General features: G+C 43.6%; 1 protein-coding gene across 17 annotated transcripts in view; it reads right to left on the bottom strand.

Moving 5' to 3' along the window:
* Positions 1-682: 682 nt before the first annotated feature.
* LOC100669205 (T-lymphocyte surface antigen Ly-9-like) overlaps positions 683-10,934 on the bottom strand; it is a 31,067-nt gene continuing 20,815 nt past the window's right edge. For 6 of the 17 annotated variants that reach the window (XM_064282806.1, XM_023554174.2, XM_064282809.1 and 3 more), the window contains 4 exons: positions 9,572-9,625; positions 4,784-5,106; positions 4,354-4,425; positions 683-2,519 (listed from right to left, as the gene is read on the bottom strand). In XM_064282806.1, the coding sequence (XP_064138876.1) occupies positions 2,454-2,519; positions 4,354-4,425; positions 4,784-5,106; positions 9,572-9,625 (515 nt within the window). In that variant the 3' untranslated portion in view covers positions 683-2,453. Of the gene's footprint in view, positions 2,520-4,347; positions 4,426-4,783; positions 5,107-9,571; positions 9,626-10,934 lie in introns of those variants that run through there. The other 11 variants (XM_064282807.1, XM_064282808.1, XM_064282810.1 and 8 more) reach the window with 5 other exon arrangements.

Here is a 10,934-nt window from a genome sequence, read left to right as displayed (position 1 = left end):
AGACGGTATTAGGAGTGCATCTTGCAGAGGGGACAGGGCTGAGGCCACAATAAGGGAAGGTGAGCAATACTGTGGCTGTTAAGTATCCAGGCTGGGCAAGGAAGGAAGTTCTTTTAGGTAAATATGGGAAACATGAAAGAGACATCTTAAACACTTTTACAAACTATGGAAAATAATATGCACACACATTACAAAAAAAAAATTCAGCAGTACAAAAAGTATGAGGTAAAGAGTAAGTCTCCTCCTTAAAAAAAAAAAAGTCTCCTTCTTGAGATTCCCAGTTCGCTTCCCAAGGGCAGCCACTGGTTAGTTTCTTATATGTCCTCCCAGAAGTTTGGTGTGCCTATATAAGAATATAGAACCAAAAAGAGAATATTAAAAAAAAGAGAACCAAAAAAAAAGAATATAGAACCAAAAAAACCTAACCCGTTGCCGTTGAGTTGATTCTGACTCATTAGAGACCCTATAGGACTGTCCCATAGGATTTCCAAGGACTGGCTGGTGGATCCAAACTGCTGACCTTTCGGTTAGCAGCCATAGCTCTTAACTACTGTGCAACCAAGACACCAAATAAGCAGATAGATATACTTTTTTATTCAACTGGGGCATATATACACAGTGCCCTGGACTTTGTCCTGTCCAATGTCTCTTAGAATCTGTTCCGTATTAACACAGATTGGTCTTCCCTTTTTTTTTTTTTTAATTTTTATTGTGCTTTAAGTGAAAGTTTACAAATCAAGTCAGTCTTTCATACAAAAATTTATATACACCTTGCTATATACTCCATGCATGTGAAAGCTGGACCATGAATAAGACCAAACGAGAGCTGACACCTTTGAATTGTGGCGTTGGCAAAGAATATTGAATATACCATGGACTGCCAAAAGAACGAACAAATCTGTCTTGGAAGAAGTGCTGCCAGAATGCTTCTTAGAGGCAAGGATGGCGAGACTGCGTCTTACATACTTTGGACATGTTGTCAGGAGGGATCAGTCCCTGGAGAAGGACATCATGCTTGGCAGAGTACTGGGTCAGCGGAAAAGAGGAAGACCCTCAATGAGGTGGATTGACACAGTGACTGCAACAGTGAGCTCAAGCATGACAATGATTATAAGGATGGCGCAGGACCAGGCAGTGTTTTGTTCTGCTGTGCACAGGGTCGCTATGAGTCAGAACTGACTCGACGGCACCTAACACATACCCCTAGTTGCTCTCCCCCTAATGAGACAGCACAGTCCTTCCCTCCACTCTGTTTTCATGTCCATTCAACCAGCTTCTGACCCCCTCTGCTCTCTCATCTCCCATCCAGCCAGGAGCTGCCTGCATAGTCTCATGGGTCTACTTGATCCAAGAAGCTCACTCTTCATCAGTATCATTTTCTATCCCAAAGTTGGCGTTGGGAATGGTTCCTGTCTTGGGCTAACAGAAGGTCTAGGGACCCTGACCTCCAGGGTCCTTCTAGCCTCAGTCAGACCATCAAGTCTGGTCTTTTTACAAGAATTTGAGGTCTGCATTCCACTGCTCTCTTGCTCCTTCAGGGGTTCTCTGTTGTGTTCCCTGTCAGGGCAGTCATCGGTTGTAGCTGGGCACCATCTAGTTCTTCTGGTCTCAGGCTGACGTAGTCTCTGGTTTATGTGGTCCTTTCTTTCTCTTGGGCTTATAATTACCTTGTATCTTTGGTGTTCTTCAGTCTCCTTTGCTCCAGGTGGGTTGAGACGAATTGAAGCAACTTAGATGGCTGCTTGCTAGTGGTTAAGACCCCAGATGCCACTCACCAAAGTAGGATGCAGAATGTTTTCTTAATAGATTTTGTTATGCCAATTGACTTAGATGTTGCCTGAAACCATGGCCCCTAAACCCCTACCCCTGCTACACTGGCCTTTGAAGTGTTCAGTGTATTCAGCAAACTACTTTGCTTTTGGTTTAGTCTTCCCTTTCTTTATGAAAGTGGCAGGGTTGGCTATTGCATGGATGCACCATCATGTATTTAACTGGACTTCCACTAGTGGACATTTAGGTTGTTTCCAGCCTTTTATTTCAAATAATGCTGCAACTAGTATCATTTTACATAGGCATTTGTTCAACTGTGTGAGAATATCTGTAGGCTTCATTTGAGCAACTGTTTAGAAAAAGGTATGAAGGATGGTCAGTCCAGGTCCCCTTGGAGGAATTTGAGGTGGTGTATCTGAGTTGAAAGGAGGAAACAATATGAAAATGCAAGGAAACAAGTGGAACAATGACATCTGAAGCCCATGGGCTCCAAGAAGGAGCCTAGGTCTGATCTATTAAAAGGCTCAGCAAGCCATATGAGGTGAGGAGAAGGGGGAGATAAACCCAGGAATGTCTGAGACACAGAGGGAAATTCTCAAATATTCTGTCCACAGGATTCCCCGTTCCTAGGAGGTCCAGCTGCTTCTCCAACTTTAGAAGAGATGTAGCAGCTGCTTTTCCTTTCAGGAGAAATTTTCATAGGTAGAGATTTCAGGAAACTCATCATTCTGTTGTGGTGGTGGTCTCGGCTGTGAACCAGAACACACAAGGACAGAGTTGTTAATAAAGCCCGGAAGTCTGTGGTTTCCTCAGTCTTGTGCTGATGAGAAGTGGAAGGTGAGACCAGGCCATCCTATGGAAGTAAGGTCATATGGACTGGCCTAGGCAATGTGCAATCAACCAAGCTAATGACAAGATTTTATGGAGCATTTCCTAATTGTAAAAGCTGTGGGCTGAACTCTGCAAAAGAGATAAAAAATTTAGTTCACCGAATCAAGGGGATATAAAAATGACAAAGTTCTTTCCCTCAATAAGCTACTGTCTAATGATCCCAATCTCTGCCTTAGCAGGAGAAACAAAGTAAATATTCATATATAGATAATTCAGGTATTAGAGGTTAAGTTCCAAAGCAATGGCCCAGACCATTAAACCTTCCTGTTCTAAGCATTCTGAGGCTCCCTTGTCTGAGAGTGTTCAGCGAAGGCTCTAAAGAACAGATGAGATCTTGGATGATCCACAGAGAAGGGGGAGGTTAGGTGTCAGCTACTGCTTGGCAAGAGCATAAACCTTCTTTGAGATATGGAGCAGAGTCGTGTCAGAAATTAGTAACCAAAGAGGTTTGAGAATTTTCTGATCAAGTGGGCAATAGGAGGCTCAGAATCTGCTTCAGAATTCCTGGTCTTGAAAATTCAGAAGATAAGGGATAAATTTGATCAAGAGCTTGATTGAAGAAATATGTGGATTTCTATTTGCATTTTAGGTAGGGTGGTTTCAGGGGTCTCAGTTTCCTGGGGGTGGTATGGGAGCCATGAAGGACTAACAAGACATGCAATGACTTATGGACAATCTGAAACTCAGGGCACTGACTGGTGCCCATGACTTTAAATGGACCAGTATTAATCCAAACACAAAGGGCCAGGAAAGCAGCTTTGGGAATGCAGTGAACAGTAGGGATTTGTCCTGAGGGTCAAAAGTGAAGAGCTAAGCATTAGGCCATGCTCTAGAAGTCAAGACATGAGGCAGATGATGGTTGAACTGCACTGCATACCTGAACAAGTACATCCAACATGACTAGTTTCTAAGTTACGTGTGTAGTTCCCACAGGTTTTCAAGCTTTCGAAGGGGGAGATATTACTGCACTGAGGTAGACAGAAAAGTCTTCATAATAAAAAAAATTTGGATTGGAGCTAAAAGATGGATCCCACTCCATATACCTTATTTGCATAGTCCCACTGAATTATTGTGGGTGAGTCATGAAAACCATGGCTAGAAGGGCCATATGAAGTGATTCATTGCACAGCAGCTTCCTACCGTTTTGCTTCCTCTTCCTCAATCTGCATCTACAGCCTCATGTGAAATAACCTTTGACCAGCTAATGGAGAAGAAAAGGAGGGAAAACTGTGGTTTACAAATGGATCTGCATGATATGCTGGCCCTATATGTAAGTAGACAGCCACTGTATTATAGCCGCAAGCAGAGGTGGCTTGAAAGGTAATCAAAACTCATGGTGACCCTATAGGACAGTGTACAACTGCCCCATAGGGTTTCCAAGGAGCTCCTGGTGGTTTTGAACTGCTGACCTTTTGGTTAGCAGCCATAGCTCTTAACCACTATGCCACCAGGGTTTCCAAAAGATGGATAGAATTATTAGATCAATTAGAAAATGTTTGGCCTTTGGTCATTCAAATGCAAATCAGGAATATTTGTTTAAGCATTTCTGGTGACCATGGAGTGTGCCAAAGGGTGTGTAACAAGTAGAACTTAAGCTCCTCAACTGTGGGAATCTAGTACTACCAGTTAAAATGGTCTGAGCAATAGTTCCTCATTTCTTGGGCTCTGGAATACAGAGAAAATTGTTCTCACCAGCTGGGATTTCTGTATAGAGCAGTACACTGTGTTTGAACTGTCTTTCTTCTGAAGAACTGGAGCCTTTTCCTGTAAGAGAAAAACATCAGACTAGCCTTAATCGCCAAAGGAGAAATTTTCAGAGTTTTACCCTTAACCCTTTTAGTCTTACACAGAAGATGGAAGCTGCCTTAGTGTGGTGGGCCAGTTCCTCTGCTTCTCCAACACTTCCTTCCCTTATTAATAATGGCCCTAGGAAGCTGAGGGATGCGTACTCCCATCGCAAGGACCTGAGGTTTGATGAATATTGATAGAGCCACAATTCCCTGCCTGCATGCTGTTCATCCCCCAATTCACACCCCTGGTTTGGAGGGGCTAGTTATTCAGGATATTGGATGGTCCTAGAAGTGGAAGGGGAAAGAAAGATGTGCTGATCAAAAGGACTCACCCGCGATCTGAAGAACACTTGTGTATACACTGTATTCCCTTCAACTATGGGGTCAGGTACCACGTTGCTTGGAGTGATGAGATCATATTCTGCCTGCCCCTTGGAGGCCATGTCCTCCTGAATGGTCAAGTCATATATCGCGTCCCTTCCACTGACAACCTCCTGCATCTCGGTCCTCTCTTTATCCTCCTCAGTTGTTAAGCTGCTGTCAAAGCTGTTGTCTGAGGTGGTCCTGGGCCATTGCCTGGCAGTCTTAGGGAAAGGGTCCAGCTTCTTATACCCTTGGGAAAGCATGGTGAATAGATTGTGGCTAACAGTGGGTTCTGGATAGATAAACAAAACATGTCAATTCCCAACTCTCTCTTGCTTTGCAGAAAGGCTTGAAACCTGTTCTGACTCGTTCCTCAGATAGGGCCTAGGAAACCAGAGGAGAGGTTTTTCTTGGTCTTTTGGGGGTTCCATTTCACTCTCTCTCTCCTCCTTTTCAAGCATTTGTTTATTCAATCATATGATAAGCACTCATTGAGTGTGACATGTGATGGACTCTGCTACTCTTCTTAGTGAGAGAACTGGCCCCACTGGATAAACCATGCCAGGCACCATGACAGGTGTTCTGGGAAACACAAAGGTAAATTAGACACGGTCCTGAAAGAGTATACTGTTTAGCTGGGGGATTGGATGCATAATCAAATCAATTTACATAAATATTTTACAAGACATATGAAAGGTACAAGGAAAGCTCAGAGTTGGGAAGAGAAGTCTTCTGGTTAGGAAAGCAGGGAAGAACTTACGAAGGTGGAGGTATTTGAATTTGGCCTTGAAGTAGGAGCAGGGTTTTGAGAGGTGAAAGGGCATTCTTGGTGGAGGGAACAGTATGATTAAAGGCAGTTGTGGAACCTGGGGCACACTCTTCAGAAGGAATGATATTCGAAATATTTAACAACTGTAATTGCCTGAGCATAGGACTATTAGAATGGGCGCTTGCCATGAAGAACTAGTGTGGCATCCTGGTTGGATGTTGTTATGAATTGAATTGTGTCTCCCCAAAATATGTCAACTTGGCTAGGCCATGATTCCCAATATTGTGTGATTGTCAACCATTTTGTCATCTGATATAATTTTCCTATGTGTTGTAAATCCTACCTCTTCGATGTTAATGAGGCAGAATTAGAGGCAGTTATGTTGTTGGGCTTTTTATGTTAATAAGGTAGGACTCAATCTACAAGATCAGGTTTATCTTGAGTAAATCTCTTTTGAGATATAAAAGAGAGAAGTGAGCAGAGAGACAGAGGGACCTCCTACCACCAAGAATGAAGAACCAGGAGGGAAACGCATCCTTTGGACCCGGGGTCCCTGCACAGAGAAGCTCCTAGACCAGTGGGAGATTGATGACAAGGACCTTCCCCCAGAACCAACAGAGAAAGCATTCCCCTGGAGCTGGCGCCCTGAATTCAGACGTCTAGCCTTCTAAACTGTGAGAGAATAAATTTCTGTTTGTTAAAGCCATCCACATGTGGTATTTCTGTTATAAGCAGCACTAGATAACTAAGACAGATGTCAACTCTGCCTTTGGGGCACATTAAATAGCCTGTTTGATCTAAGTGTATAGTAATGGCTCACAGTTATTAAGTGCTTACTATGTGAAACCCTGGTGGCATAGTGGTTAAGTGCTACATCTGCTAACCTAAAGGCCGGCAGTTCAAATCCATCAGACGCTCCTTGGAAACTCTGTGGGGGTGGTACTACTGTCCTATAGGGTTGCTATAAGTTGGAATCGACTTGATGGCAACAGGTTTGGTTTCCGTTTGGTATGTGCCAGAAAGGAGCCCTGGTGGCATGAATGGCTAAACACTCAGCTGCTAACTAAAAGATTGGTGGTTCAAACCCACCCAGCTACTCTGTGGGAAAAAGATCTGGCAATCTGCTTCCATAAAGATTACAGACAAGAAAATCCTGTGGGGCAGTTCTACTCTGTCACGTGGGGTCACTCTGAGTTGGAATTGACTCAATGGCACCTAACAATGACATGTGCCAGGCACTGTTCTAAATGCTGTTCATGAATAAATTTACTTAATCTGCATAAAACCTCATGAAGTAGAGACAAAAACTATCCTTATTTATTTTTTGTAGATGAGGAAACTGGGGCACATAAAGGTTAGGTATTTGCCCAAGTGGTAGGGCCAGGATTTGAAAGCAGGGCTATGTGCAGGAAAAAATAAAGGGAGCTCTGACCCAATACGGAGCTATAATAGTACTTAATATCTATTGAGCATACACTGTGTGCATTACCCCACTCAGTCCTAATAAGAACTTTGAAATGTAGGTGCTTTCCTTTTGTAAGATAAGGAAACTGAGGCTGAGAGAGTAAATTTCCCAAGATCACATCACCAATAAGAAGTGAGCTGGGATTTGAACAGAGGATCCTCTGACTCCAGAACCCATACACCTGACCACTAGGTTGTGTTGCCTCTTGAGCAACAAAGGCCATGAGGAGCCATTGATGATTTTAGGACAGGTCAGAGCTGAGCTTTGGAAAGTGGTGAGTAAAAGGGATAGAATGAAGAAACTCTGGAGGAGGGATGGCCGGCTAGGAAGCTATTATGTATTTTAGGAGAGAAGAAAGAAGGAATAGAAATGTCTGTTAATAGGGACTGGTTAAATAAGTTAAGGTGCATCTGTAGAATGGAATAAAAAAGAGGCAGTCAATCTACATATGCTAGTGTTGCTAGGATATACTGCTGAGTTAAAAAAGATTCAGAAAAGTTTGTGTAGATTGTCCCCATTTATGTAATTAAGGAATTAGGAGGAATCATCTATATGTATATATATATACACACACACATGCATATGATATGTATTTTATATATATAAATCATATCTATATATACATAAAACCCGTAAATGCATTAAAAGTTTCTGAAAGGATCTATACATACATAAATTTTAACAGTGGTCGTCTCTGGGAGGAGACCTGGAGATTGGGGTTTGAAAGGTGATTGGGATTTGGAAGGAGATTTACTTTTTATTGTATACCATGTGATTTTTCAGTTAAAAAAACCTGTATAAACAAACAGTTGCTGACAGTATGAACTAGAGCAGTGGCAGTGGCTCCAGGGAAGAGGGAACCTTGGAGAGATGTTGGACAGTTTAAAGAAGCAGGCCTTGGGAAATGAAGAGAGGTGCTGGGGCAGGGAGGAGGGACACGGATGATGGTGATGTCTCTAGCACTTCTCCAATCATCCTGATCTGTCCAGGGCACCAAGAAAGGACAGCCCAGGCTGGGGGAGATGAGGGTTCTGCCCTGCCAGCTGTGAGGAGGGAGCTGGTGGGAAGTTCCATAGTTTAGCCATGTTCCCATTTCTTGCCACCTTTCTTTTGACTGGAAACCCTGGTGGTGTAGTGGTTAAGTGCTATGGCTGCTAACCAAAGGGCCAGCAGTTCGAATCTGCCAGGCGCTCCTCGGAAACTCTATGGGGCAGTTCTACTCTGTCCTATAGGGTTGCTATCAGTCCGAATTGACTTGACCGCACTGGGTTTGGTTTTTTTGCTTTTTGTTTTGATTACATTTTCTTTTTGGGAAAAGACTGCATTGTTGGATTACTTGAGTCCCCCTCCCCCAGCCTGTCCTTCTATTTCACCTCCTTGGGATAGCCCCTCCATGAGAGATGACATAGAGTTTTTTTTTTAAGTAGGATTGGTCTGAGTGGGCAGAGTTTGCAGATTCCTTAGAGCTCCAGAGCTCCGGAGTTAAAAAAAAAAAATTTTTTTTTTTTTTACAAGTTGGTAATTTAAGACCCTGTGGGGCTGGGGTGGGAGAGTAAGGGCAAGTATCTCACCTCTCCACCCCACCATCCATCAGAGCAACCACATTTTTGCATGCTTTATGTTATTGGGGTTCTGAATAATATTTTGCTTGAAGAAAGCATTCCATAGCTTTTTAAAGAATTGGAAAACCACATCAGTGATGCTGTTGGGTAATGGATATCTAGAATGAACAAGTCTGTCTTGGAAGAAGCACAGCCATAATGCTTTTAGAAGCAAGCGTGGTGAGACTATGTCTTACATACTTTGGGCATGTTATCAAGAGGGATCAGTCCCTGGAGAAGGACACACGCCTGGTAAAGTAGAGGGTCAGTGAAAAAGAGGAAGACCCTCAATGAGATGGATTGACACAGTGGCTGCAACAATGGGCTCAAGCATAAAAACGACTGTGAGGATGGCAAAGGGCTGAGCAGTGTTTCCTTCTGTTGTACATAGGATCACTATGAGTTGGAACCAACTTGCTTGATGGCAGCTCATAACAACTGACCATCTCATGTGCTTTAATTTTAATCAGAGTTCTAATTTTGTTCCTGTCACAGATTTAGTGTTCCATTTGGCCTTCGTTTCTCCATTCTCCGAGTGGAGAAAATAACTTCATCATAGGCCACATTCAAGTGATGGGAGTTTGTGCTTGAGGAGCCCTTGAGACCCCACCGATGAAGACCGCTTCTCCTATCTCTGGCCACCATTTCTCAAAAGTCTATCTTGGTAATGGCTTTTGTTTTCCAAATTACCTTCCATCAGCATGTTACTTCTCAAACTTAAAAGGGCATATGAATCACCTGAGATCTTATTCAAATGCAGATTCTGATTCAGTAATCTGGGGTGAAGCCCAAGATTCTGCATTTCCAACACGCCCCTAGGTGATACCCACGTTGCTGATTGGCAGACTACACTTTGAGTAGCAAAGATTTGAAGATTTATATGGACCAGAGACCCCATAGATTGTGTCACTGGTGATATTACCTGATGTTTCAGCTGGAACCTCACCTTGGCTGTCACTGAGGGCTGGAGCTGAACCTGAGAAACAAAGTTAGAGAAAAGGTTTATCAAGAGCGCTGTACAGAGAGAGGCTTCTTTGAGGGAAAGAGATTCTGGGGAAATGGACAGGGAAAGGCTTTAGGGGGAGTGTTAGCCCTGATATGTGTACAAGCCTGTGGGTAGAGGTGATCAGAATCTAGGGCGACCTTTAGCTGAGAAGGCGGCTCTGGAGCTTCCTTTCATCCCTCTGAAGGGTGAGCTCTAACCATTGCCGTTGAGTTGATTCCGATTCATAGTGACCCTATAGGACAGGATAGAACTGTCCCCTAGGGTTTCCAAGAAGTGGCTGGTGGATTTGAACTGCCAATGTTTTTGATTAGCAGACATAGCACTTAACCGCCATGCCACCAGGGCTCCTAAACCCTCTGTAGTGGCCACTAATGTTTTTCCTGCTCACAGTGATTCTTCCAGGGCCCTATGTATTCTAGGCATACTTGTTCTTTTTTGTGAACTGCTCCATACCCACTCCAATAGTGAGATCCTAGAAGAAGTTGTCAATCATAATACCTCATCACTTTGGTCACATGATTGGTCCAGAAAGTGGCCACAGGACTTAAAGCAGGGCCAATTAGAGCTATTTCTGGAGTCTTTTCAAATTGGGGTTGGAGGGAAACATCCTTTTTCCCTTTCTGGTGTTGAGCTTATTAGTATGTGTGAGTCTGGAGCTATGGTATGTTCTGGCATACCCTCCACACCCACCTGTCTATTGGCTGCAGTCCAAAAAACCAAACCCACTGCTGTCCAGTCAATTTTGACTCATAGCGGCCCTATAGGGTGGAGTAGAACTGCCCCATAGGGTTCCCAAGGCTGTAATCTTTAAAGATATAGACTGTCACGTCTTTCTCCTGTGGAGCAGCTAGTGGGTTTGAATTGTTGACCTTTTGGTTAGCAGCCAAGTGCTGAACCACTGCACCACCTGGGTTCCTTGCTGGCTGCAGTAGGAGAGAGCTAAATTAGCTCAAAGAGAGAAAGGGAGATGAGAAATGAAGAGCTCTGGTAAATTTGAGTCTCTGATAGTACCTTTCCCTAAGGCCAGTTCCACTTCTGCCTTTCCCAGAGATTGATCACATGATCAATAAGTCACCCCCCCCGACACACACCCTTTTTGTCTAAACTACTTTGAGTTGGTTTTGATTCTCTGTAACTGAAGAGTTCCAACTAATACCCTCTTCCCATCCTATCCATCACTTTGAGGAGAATTGAGGTCTTGGGAGACAAAGGGTTGAAAGGCATTAGGTGAGTACAGAGAATCCTTCAGAGAAAAGGGAAGGCCCCAGAGAAACGGCCT

The sequence above is a fragment of the Loxodonta africana genome, chromosome 3 (genome assembly GCF_030014295.1).
Source record: "Loxodonta africana isolate mLoxAfr1 chromosome 3, mLoxAfr1.hap2, whole genome shotgun sequence".
Classification (NCBI taxonomy): domain Eukaryota; kingdom Metazoa; phylum Chordata; class Mammalia; order Proboscidea; family Elephantidae; genus Loxodonta; species Loxodonta africana.
The sequence above is the reverse complement of the archived record's forward strand: the minus strand, read 5'-3'. Positions and strand labels throughout refer to the sequence as shown.